This window comes from Rhinopithecus bieti, unplaced genomic scaffold (genome assembly GCF_001698545.2).
Source record: "Rhinopithecus bieti isolate Rb0 unplaced genomic scaffold, ASM169854v2 scaffold_24392, whole genome shotgun sequence".
NCBI classification, from domain to species: domain Eukaryota; kingdom Metazoa; phylum Chordata; class Mammalia; order Primates; family Cercopithecidae; genus Rhinopithecus; species Rhinopithecus bieti.
This window is the reverse complement of record NW_016812542.1, coordinates 2,442,532-2,459,718: the sequence shown is the minus strand read 5'-3', so window position 1 is coordinate 2,459,718 and position 17,187 is coordinate 2,442,532. Positions and strand designations below refer to the sequence as shown.

The window sequence follows — 17,187 nt, the reverse complement described above, 5'->3', positions numbered from 1 at the left end:
TTTTCACTTGTATTATGAGACTACATTTTAAAGTAATCATGGTTCAAGATTGCATGTTTGTGGATGATGAAAGAATCACATTTAAATTATTCTTTATAGAACAGCAGAAGTGTTCATTTAAAAATTTAAAATAAATACAAATAAATTATTCTTTAGTTTTCTGTTTCCTAAAAGCATGACATAAAACTGCTATTCTCAGATGATTACATTAGATTACATCAGATTAATGTGTTTCTAAACACAGAAATAATTTTATTTAGGAGAATAATTCCGTTGTCTGGAAGCAAAAAAAGAAAAGGCTTATTTTCCTTTTCATTAAAAAAAAAAGGTAGGGGCTGAGCATGGTGGCTCTTACATACGAAGCACTCTGGGAGGCTGAAGTGGGCCGATCACTTGAGGCCAGGAGTTCGAGGCCAGCCTGGCCAACGTGGTGAAACCCCATCTCTACTAAAAATACAAAAATTAGCTGGGCGTGGTGGCATGTGCCTGTAATCCCAGCTACTGGGGAGGCTGAGGCAGGAGAATTACTTGAACCTGGGAGGCAGAGGTTGTAGTGAGCCGAGGTCGTGCCATTGCACTCCAGCCTGGGTGAAGAAGCGAGAATCCATCTCAAAAAAAAAAAAAAAAAAAAAGTGCTGCTAGCCTCCAATCTTAGATTATTCATGGGGACATAAGAAGTTCAAATTATAATAAGTTAAGATGTTGGGAAGACTGTCAGTGATAGCACTGACTTTGCTGCTGTGATTACAGCGTAATGGGAAAGCCCAGTTGGTACCTGACACTCCCATCCTTTTTTTACTGGAGAGCTCTCAGGCAACCAGGTACTCTTTTAGGTGCATTTAATATTTGCAGCAGCAGCAAATTTGTCTGGGAGGCAAGTCCTCATCTGCCACTCACCCAGAGCAGACTGTATTAAATTTTTATATTTATTGACATTTCATTACCATAATTGACTGCACTTGCTTCTCTAGGAGAAGGCACAGGGCTGCCTCCTAAGCAGGAGAACTAGTCCCTTGAGTAGAATTTGCAATTAAAAACAAGGCAGAATGGATTTTTTTTATTGTGTAAATATGATGAGTTGAATTTTCAGCTTTAACTAGAGAATACTGGGTGTACAGAAACCTTTTTCAAGAGTGAGAAAATTATGAGTCAGTGGAAAGATGACCCCCAAAGGTGTCAATCAGTTTATATAGAGTCAACTATGCATGAAAAAGCCACAGTTAATGTGTGTTAGAGGAAAGCTCTTGCATCATGTACAGCACTGTCTACCTGCTTTAGCCAGGTGCTGGCATCTACGCACTAAATTTAAACATCAAGTGTGGTAAGAACTCCTGTGGTTTCTGTTTCAGAGTGTGTGAAAGAAGGGTCAGTACCAGGGCAACCTGAACCCTGAACTGGAAGGAGGCAGGACAAGTTGTTGAACTCTGCGGAGCACGTTGGGATTATTTGCAGAGCACACGAAGTGACGTCTCAACTATCATTTTGCCAGTTCTCTTACAGGGGAACTTTCTACTTCAGGGAAAGTCCTTACTTTAAAAAGGTGCCTATGCTATAAATTCTTTAAAAACTGCACATAGTCAACTACTTCAGATAATAATAATACAAATTTTACTGAGACTAATGGGAAAGATGAGTGAATGAGAGCAGCCAGGCCTGATGGTACAGCAGTGGTGGCAAGAGCCTGAGACTAGGTATGAGACCTAAGTCAATGCTGCCTCTTACATACGAAGAGCCTTGGGCAAGTACGTATAAATCTCCATCCCTTGGTGTCCTCATCTTTAAATAAATCACTTAACTAAGGTGATGATAATAAGGTACCTCTCACTTCTGTGATTATCAAGAAATAATCATAGATGGGACAAGACTATCAATTTAAGCTTGGAATCAATGGAATAAATTGCAGCTGTAGGTTAAAATACACAAAGTATATTGTAGTAAATATCACTAGTTAAGATCTGGGCGTGGTGGTTCACTCCTGCAATCCCAGTGCTTCGGGAGGCCGAGGTAGGTGGATCACCTGAGGTCGAGACTTCAAGACCAGCCTGGCCAACATGGTGAAACCCTGTCTGTACTAAAAATACAGAAATTAGCTGGGCATGGTGGTACACACCTGTAATCCCAGCTACTCAGGAGGCTGAGGCAGGAAAAACGCTTGAACCCGGGAGGCAGAGGTTGCAGTGAGCTGAGAATGCACCACTGCACTCCAGCCTGGTCGACAGAGTGAGACTCTGTCTCAAAAAAAAAAAAGAAAAGAAAAGAAAAAGAAAAAAAGGCGAGGTGTGGTGGCTCACGCCTGTGATCCCAGCACTCTGGGACGCCGAGGCGGGTAGATCACCTGAAGTCGGGAGTTTGAGACCAGCCTGGCCAACATGGAGAAACCCCGTCTCTATTAAAAATACAAAAATTAGCCAGGCGTGGTGGCAGGTGCCTGTAATCCCAGCTACTTGGGAGGCTGAGGCAGGAGAATCGTTTGAACCCAGGAGGCAGAGGTTGCAGTGAGCCAAGATTCTGCCACTGCACTCCAGTCTAGGGGACAAGAGCTAGACTTCTCTCAAAAGAAAAAAAAAGGAAAAAAAGAAAAGAAAAGAAAAAAATCACTAGTTAAGGCCTGAACCAGGAAGACCATACTAACATGAAACACAAATATGTTGGTATTAATTTTCCATTATTAAGATGGAGTTAATTAAATATTGATGTATGTAGTTCTAACAGGTGTATAATAAGTTCAAATACTAGAATTTCATACTTGAAAATGTAGTACACTATAATGGAAAGTAATCTAATTTGTTTCGTAGGGTTATATATTTAGTGAGAGACCGTTAGTGAGGTGGACCTCAAAAAATCCATTGGTTTACCAACAACTTTATAGCTATACATTTATTTACATGCTAATCTGAAAGCTCAAACATGCTTATTAAATGAGGGCTTAGACAACATTTCTTTCAAGGATAATTTATCAAATTGCACAGCTCCTAAGAAGGATGGGTGATTTATTTTTGAAACAACATAGAGATCTGCAACTTTCTTACATTTTATTACAAACATAATTATATTTTCATTGTTGAATGCAGAGTTTGTGCTCATTTCAGGAGCAGCTGGTCTTATCTTTTATGTACTTAGTAAAATTAATTTATTGCTCTCTTACATGTAACCTTTGTGTCATTAAATTCAAGGGAGGTATTGAAGAAATACTCTAAACTGATGTCCCCTTTGGATAAATTTCACTCATCATGAAAATAGAAACAGTTTTAGCTAAATTGCTTTTAATTCTAATCACTGAAATTTTGATGACTTGTATAAGATGCCTGTCATTTTAATATGATACACAATGATAGAAGATAATAAGCTGCCAGTAGACCTTTCCCTTAGGATGATGTTACAGTGGCTGTTAATTAGCAACAATATGCAAATACTAAAACCTGACCCTACTCAAAGTACATTATTATTTTATACATACATAGATATATGTGTGCATATATGCGTGTATAGTTTTTAAAATATTGGATAGGAAAGAATTCTTTTCATAACTATAAGTTGTGACTATATAGAATATTTGAAGTGCTTAATATTATTGATAATTATAATTTCCTTTTTGCTTAATAAGGCTATCTAATATACATTTATGTAGATGCCTGATTCAAAGACACAATTAAAACATAATAGCTAACTTATAGGGTTAAGTGAAACACTGAATCCTCATTTTAATATACAATGTACTGGTGTCCTGGGCTGCTTTTTGCAGTGGGGCTATTTTAGTTTCTCTAGTTCTCAATGAACTATGAACAGATTCAATTCTGCAAACATTTATTGAGCAAACTTGTGAGCCACTGGGCTTAAGAGAAAGGCTGTGCTATTTTATTTATTTTTCTTCTCTTTTCAAGCTCCAAGGAGCAGTTTCCTGAATAGTCACTCATTTTTTAAAATCCAGGCTAGTCTTATTCTTTTTCCTCTGCTATGACAAATTCACCACATTATTTACAGTGAGCTGTATTTAGTAAGAAAAAGCCAGAAGATTGGGCTATGGAGCACCTGGGGTCTTGCATTCCTCTGTTTGTCCAAAAGGTCACTATAAAGCAATGTGTAGACATGACATACATGCTTTCAAGGGGATACAAAATCACTGTCTGGCATTCCCTTCGTGTTGGGACTTCATTCCTGATGTTGTGGACCAAGGCACATTTAATATTCCTATTTGCCAATCTCAAAATAGTCAGTATAAACATTTTCATTTGTTCCAGAAGTAATCATTTTCTCAATAGGGCAGTTGAGAAAATACTATAAGTAAACCTGGAAATCTATAATGAGTGAATTATATTTCTTCTGGCTGAGGCTGAAAATGGTGGCGAGTTTAAAGTTTCATCCAGTGATTGCTTGTCACTGTTCCTCTGACCTAGAAGGATTTTAAGCAATGGTGTCTTCCTCAACTGGCAAAGGAGAGTACAATCAAATATCCTCACTTTAGGGGTAAGGCACTTCCTTATAGAAGCTGAATCATCTGGACAGCTTTGAACACCCATCTTATTCTCTTTGCACTTCCTCCTCTGAAATTTCCCCACACTTTCTCTGACCCTGTGTAATGGGGCTTACCTGTGAAAGTATACAGTGAAAAGCACTATGCAAAGGGCAGTCATTACAGTCATTAATTAGGTGGATGAATTATGCCTCTTATCACTATTGGCTGCAGAGCTGTGTCTAATGTTTCTCCCCTTACATCTTTGATTTCCCTTCATTTATCAGGTCATCAGAAGCATTTGTTTTAACTAAATTAAAAAATGTATTTATCTCCTACAGGTGAGTACCAAGCTGCCTTTACGGGAATTTTGTATGCTGTATTGAGGTAATACCATTTACTTTTTTTCCCGTGATATCAACAACATGGCCTTAATACAGTGCTTCATGGAAACATACTTCTAGCAGTGTTTGAAAGTTCACATTCCACACAAATCCATGATAGCAGGTCAATATGTCTCTGGGGCAGGCAAGTTATTTTATTTAGAAAATGAGAAAATCCTCTTTTAAGATACATGTTTTCCCCAAAGATTGGAAGAGAATTCAACAAAAGTTGATTCAAGCGGTGGCATTATGAGTGATTTTTTTCTTAGTTTTAGTTTTTTCTTAATATTAAAATAATTTTATAACACTAAGCAACAATCACATTAAAATTGCTTGTGAATAACTTAAATTTACTGTAACAATGTGCTTACAATGCCATATAGAAAATTCACTCCAAAAACAAACTACTAACTAAACCACAAAAAAAGTCTATGCATTTAGTCTCAACAAAAAAGGAAATGAATTTGTTTTGCTTGGAATTTCTGTAGAGTCTGTCATGCACTGGAATTACACATGAAGACCAAATTAAATGCCGGCGTGAAGGCAAGCTCTGCAGCAACTGTGAGTTATCCAGATAAACAGTATGGCATGTTGGTAAAGAACACAAACTCTGGTACCAGTCGGCTTCGATCTGACCATCTGTTCTACCACTTAATAGATGCGTCTTGACCTTGAATCAACCACTTCATCTCTCTTTGCCTTGGTTCCTCATCTGCCAAAGTGGGATAATAGTCCTTTCTTCATGGGGTTGTTGACTCCATAAATGTCACCCTTGCACTGGCCTAGTTTTGATGACTTCTAATTTTTATGTCAGCATTTCACAGAATACTTCCTGTAATTCCTACTGCAATTCTCTCTGGTAGACACCATCATAGTTGCCACTGGACAGGCGAGGACACTGAATCTCAAAAGGTAAAGCAACTTGCTAAAGACAACGTAGCCAGGAAGTTTTGGAATGGAGACACGAAAACAGGTTGTTCCAATTCTAGATTACACTGTATGTGTGAATTTTACACACACACACACCAGAGAGCACATAGTCTGCACCAGCAAAGAAAATATACTCTCACCACAGCTCAATCGTTACTGGATTATAAACATAACAGGAAGCAGTTCTTCCTTTTCTTTTTTTGCTTCCTTCAACTACTTTCCTATCATATATATGTGTATATATGTATATATATGTATGTATATATGCAGATATATATGCACGCGTGTGTGTGTATATATATCTCCTAGCTTCCCACCTCTTTTCTTTTATATTTTTTATTTTTTTTGAGATGGAGTCTCGCTCTGTCGCCAAGGCTGGAGTGCAGTGACACAATCTTGGCTCACTGAAGCCTCTGCCTCCCAGGTTCAAGCGATTCTCCTGCCTCAGCCTCTCAAGTAGCTGGGACCACAGGCGCATGCCACCATGCCTGGCTAATTTTTTTGTATTTTTAGTGGATTTCACCATGCTGGCCAGGCTGGTCTCGAACTCCTGACCTCAGATGACCCCCCCCCACCTCAGCCTCCCAAAGCACTGGGATCACAGGCGTGAGCCTGGCCTCTTTTCTTTTTTATAAATCACCTTTTCTTCTAGTATGTTGCTTTATTTACTCTTATACTTAATATATTCCTTTCCTTCCATTCATCATTGTTTTAACTACCTTCTTAAAATTGGTGTACACTAAGTAATGTATTCTTGTTGTAGCAAAAATCTAATTTTCCCATCTTTACACTCAGAGAAGTATCTATAATTCTCAAAAAAATTATACTTAATTTGTTTTAATCAAGCAACCAGGGGAGAGATACAATAGTTCCCATTTAGTTCAATCAGGTAATATTTATCGTGTGCCTAACATATTCAGCTTTGTGCTAGGTACCGTGAGGATATAAAAGAAGTACATGTATATGACCCTGCTTTAAGATATCTATCTAATTCTGATAGAGAGGTTATAGGCTTTTGAAGTTTTCCTTTGTAGCACTTTTGCTTCCATCCTATGAAATGCAAGAAGCACAGAGATAAATTCAAAACATTTTGTCTAGATATTCCACAAAATAAAATAAAGATGTCTACCATAATTGCCATAAATGAGAATGTCTGATTATAATTAATCATTACTAGGGTAGTCACTGGACTGGATGAAAAAAGTGAAGGGAGGGGTTCAGACAGACCTGTGGCACACTTTAAAGGGTGGGGAGGGGAGCTGGAAGAATCCAGGCTGCAGGAAACATATAAGGAAATGACTATTTCTCTACCACCGAGTTCCTCATTCAGTTCTGATGACAAAACACAAAGCACCAGTAATTGATCCAAAAAACTATAATACCATCCATTCCTTGATTGTTCTTGGCTTTGAAAATCAGACAGCAAGAAATGCACTTTTCTCTACTTTTTAAATAGTAATTACCCTCACCCACGGGCAGCACTTAAGGCAAAATGAAATGTGAAATAAGAAGTATTTCCAAAGAGCAGGAATGGAAGGGCTTTCAGAAAAAGAACGGCACAACCCATTTCATTTCTGAAACTCAGAAGGAAATGAAATCAAATTAATTTGTGAGCCCAGTCTTGTACTTCCAGTGCAGCTCCTAAGTGGGTGAAGGTGGGAGGCACACCCAATGACTAGAGTCTGAAAATGGGTACATTTCCTCCAAAGACTTGGGTCCCAGAATGAAAATGCCAAACAAAAATTTGAAAGCACAGAAAGTCAAACCCATTGAGACTTTATTTTCTCCTCTACAAAGCTTTTCTCCTGAGAGGTGCATTTAGCAAGGACCAGATAGTGATGGAGATGCTTGAATTGACCCAATTTGCAAAAACTCTGAAAGAGTGCTTGCTTTTAATTTGATTGGGAAATTTTGATTTATTAATAATACAGCAAATGATGTGGAGACAGCCCTTCATTTCCAAATAGCACTGCTGTGGTTTCACAGCACATAAACATTTATGGCTGGACGTAAAAGATCATGGTGCCTGAGTACTGAAGTCACCATTGCTGAACAAAGCAGTGGTGCCCTGAATAGGTATGACCCAAAGGATTGAAGGAATCACTGTGTTCCACACATTTATTTAAATAGCACATCAGCTGTAGAATGGAAGGTAAGAAACTGGAGAGACTTGCCTAAATTCCTGTAAAGTTGCATGTAGGTTCATTAAGTAGACTCTCTCTGAAGACATTCACAAAGCTGTCTCTCCTCCTTTAAGACTTTGCTCAAATGTTACATTTTCAAGAAAGCCAAACCAACCATTCCTATTTCACAGTGCAACATATGGTCACACTGCAACACATGTCTATGGATGAGTGTTGATTTTCCTTTCATTGGTTCTTTCTTTTTTGTTTTTTTCCTTTTATTCAATAGCACTTTGACTTTTAACATATTACAGGCTTGTTTCTTAGGATTATTGTTTAATGTCAGCTCCTTCCTGCTACAACATTAAGTTCCATGAGGGTAGGAACCTTTTTATTTTGTTCACTAATATATACCAAAGCCCCGGAAAAGTAACTAGCACAGAGTTGGATGTTCAATAAATATTTGTTGAGCGAACAAATATCTGTTCAGAAAGGTGGAGGACCTAACAGTAATTTTTTTCTTTCTATCTTTCATTTGAATGACTGGATCCTGAAAACTGAAATTTCTCTCCCTCTCATTTGCCTTTATACCAACTGTTTCAATTAGTCGTGACATCCAAATCCATCTCGTTCACCAATATTGTTCCAAAATAGTTAGGACTCCACAAGTTATAAGGTTTTAAAATAGCCGACAAACAAGTGTCATAGGTTAAAACAGAAGCTCGAGGAAAAAAAAACCCTAGGTACTAATCATTATGTTTGATTTATCAGTTCTTCGGACCCTTATAAGCAGGACTTTCAGTCCCAGCAGAATGGAAGCAGCAGAATGTTCATGATTATGTTTGCTTTTACAAGTTTAACTATAATCATCGGAGCAGGAACAGAGTGCACCAAGTCATCTTTTCTAAATTATTGGCAGCCAATCTCTCCCTTTCAAAGCACAAGAGTGCTTCTGACCCAGTTAAATTCCGGCCATTCTGAACATGCTTAATAAAAAGACGCTTTTTTTTTTTTTTTTTCCGGTCTCTACACTTACTTGTTGCCCAGTAACCAGGAAGATGGATCCTTCCTTTCCATGTACTACTTGTCGGTAAATGTGGTCGAGGATTAAGAGCTCACTCCAGCAGTTCTGAAGCAGCTTCATTTGGTCATCAACCTGCAAAAGAAATAGAAAAAGACAAATAAACAAAAAAACACAAAATATGACACTGTTATTCACTACTTTTTTTGTTTTTGTGTAGTTTTCAACATAAGAGGACTACCTATAAATAAGAAAGTCTCCACCCATGGCCACTGAAGCACAGGTGCTCAGAATTCATATCACTGTTCCTGAAAGTCATGATTTTCATTTGGACAAATTTTTTTTTTTTAGGAAACACATAGGTACTTAAGCTAAGTATTTATAATCAATGAACTGCTAGGAAAATGCACTCCATTAAATTGGTCTACCTAACATTAATAGAGTTATTAGAGTTAGGTCCAGGTGCCTCAGGTTGTCCTGAGTAGGCCCCATCAGAATGACCCCAGATTGCCTATGCTTATGTATCTAAAAATGAATACAGTACATTAAAGTGAAGCTGAAATAGTATATAGATATTAGCAAACTGCCAAGCCAAGAATTCATATAAAAGAAAATTAGCATTACAGCCCATTTGACTTTTGGAGCCAAAGACACACTGCCCATTTTGTAACCAGTGTTAACTGAAAGTCCAATTGTGCTGGACTGAAGAGAACACTCACCAAGCATGATGTCGGTGCTAACTGGAACTTCTTTTATAATTTGGACAATTTTCCCACCAACTCTCTAAACTTCAGTTTTCTGATCTGAATAACGGGCCCAAGAACAGTAAGTATCTTCCTGACAAGGTTGCTATGAGGATTACAGTGAAAAGTGCTACATTATAACAGGGATCTTACGGGTGTTTCACCTTCCCCTCCAGGGAACTGCATTCTTCAATGACAAATGCACATCTGTCTCATGTCCAGTCCTCATATTTAAATATGGACAGCATATTTATCCATTTCTATAGCTATTTGTATCAGTTTACTTTTTGTTTTGTGATGTTTACCAGACAAAAACCTTGGTGTACCCAAATGCGATGGCCATGTTTAGATACACACTACACATTATTTAAAAGTAACTGACATTTATATGTTGTTTAATATTTTAAGAGTTTTGTGTATTTTAGATTTGACTTGCAAAACATGCCTTTGGAAGTTAGGAGAATATCCATTTTTTCAGATGAGAAAACAGGGGTGTCAGAGAGGTTCAGGGGTATGTCTAAAGACTTGTTGGCCAGGCACAATGGCTCATGCCTGTAATCCTAGCACTTTGGGAGGCTGAGGCCGGCAGATGACTGAGGTCAGGAATTTGAGACCAGCCTGGCCAACATGGCGAAACCCTGGCTCTACTAAAAATACAAAAATTAGCTGGGTGTCGTTGTGCACACCTGTAATCCCAGCTACTTGGGAGGCTGAGGCAGGAGAATCACTTGAATCCGGCAGGCAGAGATTGCAGTGAGCAGAGATCATGCCACTGCACTCCAGCCTGGGTGACAGAGCAAGACTCCATCTCAAAATAAGAATTCTCTTTTTCCCTCTCACAATCTAGGCTGTCTCCAAATTATATCAAGAGGCTCTAGAATTTTATAAAACAAATACATTTAATTTACTTTATCAAATTCATTTTTATGTGGCCATTCCATAAGACTCTCAACAGCTGTCACTGATATATTAGTAGTGATAAGAGTTTCTGGCTAACTTTGTTTCCACAATTTCAGGACACAGTAAGCTCAAGATAGCACCAAACGTAGAGCAAAAACAAGAATTTGAGGCACAATTCCACACTTTCTAGCTATGAGAGCTTGGCCAAGCTGCTTAATTCTCTAGCCTTATATTTTCTCAGCTAAAAATATGTGGGGCAGGTCTTGTGAAGATGCAATGAGATAATGGATGGGAAAGCCCTTCGTGAAGTGTAAAGCAATACACAAAGGCAGAAATAACTAACAGAAGGCTCCCAACTGGAGGACCATGTAAGTGCTGTTTAGAAGAGAAAAAGAAATTACCTACAGAAATCGAAGTATAATCAAGCTCTGTGATCAGTAAAAGGCATCCCTGAGCACATCTCCATCAGAAATGTTTCAAACCAGTAAGTATGTTCTAACCAAAACGGTTACATTCATTAAGTAAATAGCTATTGTTGAGAGCCAATTCTTTGATGGTTATAAGTGCCAGGCCCTAGCAGATAACGGTGGACAAGACAAATGCAGTCACTGCCTTTTTGAAAATGACTCTGGTGCGGGAGAATGTTCACCCAAACGGTATTTAGTGGTTTAGTTGACAGTGAGAGTTCATATTTTTCTTTAAAGGAAAGTCTCCAGAATGTCATGTGGTATCACAAGCCAGGCGGTGGGCAGCAGCTTATGCAGATCTGCCCAAATGTTCTCTGCCAACAGCTGACCCAAGGAGCTGTGGCCTAACGTCCTAGCAATTTGCATGTCATTGCATGCAGAGCAGATTCCAGGAAGTGATCCCCTCAGGTGCTAAGGAGTGATTTCAAAGCCAGGTGCACTTTGCTCTCTCTGGGTTTTATTGTATTCTCATACACTATCAGCATCTTATTTCAGATTTATTAGTCTATGATGGTAATTTGGTTTTGTTATGTTGTTCTTCTGTGATGTGAAGTATTAGTTATTTATTTAGCACTTATTTCAGGGAAGCCCAAAATACTTTATTTTGAAATTGGCTTTCTAGAAACAATTACCATACATGTTAATGTTGCATCGAATTTCCAAGTGGATGGGGGACTATAGAATCCCCAAAGTCTATTTATGGACACCTAAAAAGGATTCCAGCTTAAGAACCTATTTATACAACAAGAAAATTTATTATTCCCATTTTGCAGGTGGAAAAATGGAAGTACTGAGACTATCTGCTGGCCATGAACAAAAGGAGAAAAGGTGAGTGAAAATTAAGAGAAGCATGTCAGCCAAGTGTGGTGGCTCACACCCATAATCCCAACACTTTGTGAGGCCGAGGTGGGAGGATCACTTGAGTACAGGAGTTCAAGACCAGCCTGGGCAGCATAGGGAGATTACAAAAAATGTAAAAATTAGCCAAGTGTGGTGGCACACACCTGCTACTCTGGAGCTGAGGTGGGAGGACTGCTTGAGCCCAGGAGGTTGAGGCTGAAGTAAGGCATGACTGCGCCACTGCATTCCAGGCTGGATGACAGAGCAAGACCCTGACACACACACACACACACACACTCTCACACACAGAAGTATGTCTTCTAGAGCCATCTCATCAAGGGGTCTTCCTCTTCATTTGCATTTGATGGTTCCTGTCCTTCATATATAGCTTGACAGAAATAGTTACGGTAACAAGACCTTGCCAGAATTAAGGCATACTAAAATTGTAAGACAAGAATCTGAGGCCGGGTACCATGGCTCATGCCTGTAGTCCCAGCACTTTGGGAGGCCTAGGTGGGCGGATCCCTTGAAGCCAGGAGTTCGAGACCAGTCTGGCTAACATGGTGAAACCCTATCTCTTAAAAAATTAGCCAGGTCTGGCAGACACCTGTAATCCCAGCTACTTGGGAGGCTGAGAAGGAAGAATCGCTTGAACCCAGGAGGCGGAGGTTGCAGTGAGCCGAGATCATGCCACTGCACTTCAGCCTGTTGAGACAGAACAAGACTCTGTCCCCAAACAAACAAAAAACAGTCCGATTTTTCCTAGCTTTCTTTTCTTTTAGGATGCTGAGGACACACTTCAAAATCTGCATATCCCCTGTTCCTCTGCTTCTCTAAAAATTGCAGGAATAGGTAAAATTGAGCCTGTCTGTTACCTGTAATTAGTACTTCATTTTTGTTTTATATTCTGTGCTGTTCACATTATCCTGTCTTCCTTTGTGTCTAACAGGGCATCTTCCATAATCTCCCTGCTTTCACAAAGTATTATGATTGTTTGCTTATTTTTCTGCCTTTCTTGAGGGCAGGGACAGATTCTGAAGCTACAGCTCCGAAGTGCCTTCCTTGGTGTCTGGCAGAAAAAAAAGCCACTTAATAAATGCTTGCTAAATGAAGGAACAAATGATTGAATTACTTTTACTTCTGCAGTTTTCTGTGTATCTTGTGAACCTAGCCCACAGCATAAGCAAACAACTCTTTCATTGTTTGTAGAATTAATGACAATCTTTACAGGGCAGTGACTACCTCAGCAACTTGTATCTGACCCCTCTCACACGTGCCCTGCAGGTCTGCACCCACAGCTGGCCATTGGTAAAGACTTGACTGATTGTAATTTTAACACCCAACCCCCCCACCCGAGCAATTGATTCCTTGTTTTAATACTCTCCGAGGAGGTTTTCTGTGCCAACATTCCATTTCATTATTTTCCATAATTGATTATGTGATATTTTATATTATCTTGAAATTGGTGAGTGTGCAGCTTCATGGTGCTTTGGATAACATAGTTTTTATCAGGTCTATGAATAAAAAAATAGGGTAAGTATGATGGCTGACTTGTTCCCTTGTTCTCAACAATTGAGCAATGTTGGCAATTTTGAAGATTTTTTATTTTTTAAGAAAACAGAGTTATGGGGTGTGGGTAGAAGAAGGAAGGGGAGAAAAATAATCTAATTCTTTTAAGCAAATTCTCCAGGTATTAATGCTGTCAATAAACAATTTAGAGTGGCATCTAGGGGGTTCTTGGAAGACCAATGAAGTGTAAGTTCCACATTATATAGCAAAACCTCTCACTAGTGGTTAGCAATACCACCTCATATAATCTTGTGTTATCAGCTATAATAAAAGGACTTATCTCAGAAACCTAGTTACTCATCAGAGAAAGTATTTATATTGATATTATAGATGAGAGTATAAAGGAATACAAGTCCCATATTGTTATGAAGCACAACTTCCCACAACCCAGAAAGTTAATCATTAGAAACTTGTGGGTTTTCATAAGAAGAGTGAATCAGTCCGTGGCCAGGCACGGTGGCTCACACTTGTAATCCCAGCACTGTGGGAGTCCGAGGCAGGCGGATCACAAGGTCAGGAGTTCGAGACCAGCCTGGCCAACATAGTGAAACCCCATCTCTACTAAAAATACAAAAAATTAGATGGGCATGGTGGCAGGCGCCCGTAATCCCAGCTATTTAGGAGGCTGAGGCAGGAGAATCACTGGAACCCAAGAGGCAGAGGCTGCAATGAGCCGAGATGGCACTACTGCACTCTAGCCTGGGCTACAGAACGACACTCTGTCTCAAAAAAAAAAAAAAAAGAAAAGAAAAAAAAGAAAAGAAAAGAGTGAATCTGGCCAACAATTAGAAGAAAAATGTGTAGATCTTTGTCAAGCCCACATTTAGCCTGTCAAAACCTTTTTGTGACCTCTTCCCATTTGCCTTTTAATAGTCTAGCAAGTGAGCTGTTATTTTACTTCCTCATTGCAAAGGCTTTTTAAAATTGATGTCATGGATTCTTGATATCTTGGGCTCAAGTGATTCTCCCATCTCAGCCTCTTGAGTAGCTAGGACCACCGGAACTCACCACCATGCCTGGCCAATTTTTTTTCTTGTTTGTAGAGACGAGGTCTCACTCTGTTGCCCAGCCTGGTTTCGAACTTCTGGACTCAAGGTATCCTCTTGCCTTGGTGTCCCAAAGTGCTGGGACTATGGGTATGAGCCACAGAGCCTGGCCAGTGATTAAACTTTAAAAAAGAGATTTTTAAAGAAAACATTCTACAATATGGACTGGTAGTTTTGTTTGTTTGTTTTTGAGACAGAGTCTTGCTCTGTTGCCCCGGCTGGAGTACTGTGGCGTTATCTCTGCTCACTGCAAGCTCTGCCTCCCAGGTTCACGCCATCCTCCTGCCTCAGCCTCCCAAGTAGCTGAGACTACAGGCGCCCGCCACCATGCCCAGATAAATTTTTATATTTTTAGTAAAGACGGGGTTTCACCGTGTTAGCCAGAATGGTCTCGATCTCCTGACCTCGTGATCCACTGGCCTCAGCCTCCCAAAGTGCTGCGATTACAGGCATGAGCCACCGCACCTGGCCATGGACTGGTAGTTTTAAGTAGACATGAACTAATTTCTTATTCCTGACAGTTAATTTTGATGTGTCAGGTCTTGTGTTAGAAACTTGAGGGAAAACAGATTATTGAAATACAATCCCTGCCCCACACTCCAATGAGAGGAGACAGAAGTGTGAATCCACAATTTTTTTCTTTTTTTTTGAGACGGAGTCTTGCTTTGTCGCCCAGGCTGGAGTGCAGTGGTGCAATCTCGGCTCACTGCAAGCTCCGCCTCCCGGGCCCACGCCATTCTCCTGCCTCAGCCTCCTGAGTAGCTGGGCCCACAGGCGCCCGCCACCGTGCCTGGCTAATTTTTTGTATTTTTAGTAGAGACGGGGTTTCACCGTGTTAGCCAGGATGGTCTCGATCTCCTGACCTTGTGATCCACCCGCCTCAGCCTCCCAAAGTGCTGGGAGAATCCACTATTATAATGCCATATGCACAAGAAAAACAGGAGTAGTTTATACCATTCCATTTCTTGGGGAGGCTTCCTGGGGGTCAGAGAAGGATGTTCTGAAGCAGGTTTTAACTTGTAGAATCACTTTTCTTTTTCTTTCTTTCTCAGTGTTTCCTGTTAGAATGCTCTTGGAACAAAGTGTAATGTAGGAAAAAAAAATGAGGCTGGGTGAGGTGGCCCACATGCCTGTATTCCAATACTTTGGGAGGCTGAGGTAGGAGGATCACTTGCATCCAGGAATTCAAGACCAACCTGGGCAACATAGTAAGATCCCGTCTCTACAAAAAAATAAAATAAAAAGTTAGCCAGGCATAGTGGCACATGCATATGGTTCAAGCTACTCAGGAGGCTGAGGCTGGAGGATTACTTGAGCCCAGTAGGTAAAGGTGGCAGTAAGCCATGACTATGCCACTGCACTCAGCCTGGGCAACAGAGCAAAACTCTGTCTCTAAAAAGAAAAAAAGGCCAGGCATGGTGGCTCACGCCTATAATCCCAGCATTTTGGAAGGCCAAGGCGGGCAGACGACTTGAGGGCAGGAATTCAAGACCAGCCTGGCCAACATGGTGAAATTCCATCTCTACTAAAAATATAAAAATTAGCCAGACATGGTGGCATGTGCCTGCAATTCCAGCTACTCGGGAGGCTGAAACAGGAGAATCACTTGAATCCAGAAGGTGGAGGTTGCAGTGAGCTGAGATGGCGGCACTGCACTCCAGCCTGGGCGACAGAGTGAGACTCTGTCTCAAAAAAACAGGAAAGGAAAGAAAATGATTTTGAAGATGCTTCAGAATCATTGCAAACTAAGTCCAGCTATTATTCCTTCTTTTTTTCTTTCTGACAAAACAAAACAAAAAAATCCCTAAAGATAAATTTCCATCTCTTTTGTAACAATGATGACATTTATAGAAGTTTGTTCTGAAGACAGGAGAGAAAATTAAAACCCAAACAAATCAAAATCAACTTAACATATCTTAATGAGAACCTGCTCTGGGCAGGACAGACACACAATTGCATTAATCCTTTACTGTTTTCATAAAAAACACTGATGATTATCTGCAACCTCTATAATAAACTGCTACAAAGTCCAAGAAAAAATGATTTCACATTAACAATGATTAAACAAGCACTAAAAACACTATTGTACAAGAGAACAAGAGCCAGTAAAATGCTCTAGTCAATTGTTGCAGTAGTTAATAGATTTATAACCAGAAGTTCTTCCCTGCCCAGAGATAACTGGGGGTGATTCCAATGTGCTTTCTAATTGTGCTGCTGCTGTTCCATAATACAAAGTCCTATCTATCAACACTTCCTCAGATAACTGAGCTCTTCTGGCCCCTTTCTATGTTTCTCCAATGGAGCAACAAAGGACCTCCCCCTAACCTCCTTTTGCCAGATCTGGACTCAGGAGGAAATCAGGAGGCCGAGGGGTTTAACTTCCTATCTGCCTCTTTTCTATTCCCACCAAACCCCAGTTTTCATTCATTTCATCTCCCATCTATGTCACGCCCAATAGGCCTGCAGAATCTGAACCTACACCGTCTCCATACTTCTCCCTCTTGGTCTGTTTTATTATATTACAGTTACTACAACTATCTCTTTTGGTCACACTGTTCCTTTGGACAATCACCTATTCCAAATTCCCTAGACTTCTCTTTGAAAATCTTCACCAAACCAGATCTCCCTAATCAGTGTATGCTGGGAATAGATTATCCATGTGCCTACTTCTCCTCCAGCCTAGGTTGGCCTGTGGCAGCCAGAAACTGGGGGCAG

At 40.0% G+C, this 17,187-nt stretch overlaps 1 protein-coding gene across 6 annotated transcripts in view; it reads right to left on the bottom strand.

Annotated features, from left to right (window-relative positions):
- NR5A2 (nuclear receptor subfamily 5 group A member 2) overlaps positions 1-17,187 on the bottom strand; it is a 153,648-nt gene that overhangs the window by 61,128 nt on the left and 75,333 nt on the right. For all 6 annotated transcript variants that reach the window (XM_017896584.1, XM_017896587.1, XM_017896585.1 and 3 more), the window contains one exon: positions 8,923-9,042. In XM_017896584.1, coding sequence (XP_017752073.1) covers positions 8,923-9,042 — 120 coding nt within the window. The remainder of the gene's footprint in view (positions 1-8,922; positions 9,043-17,187) is intronic.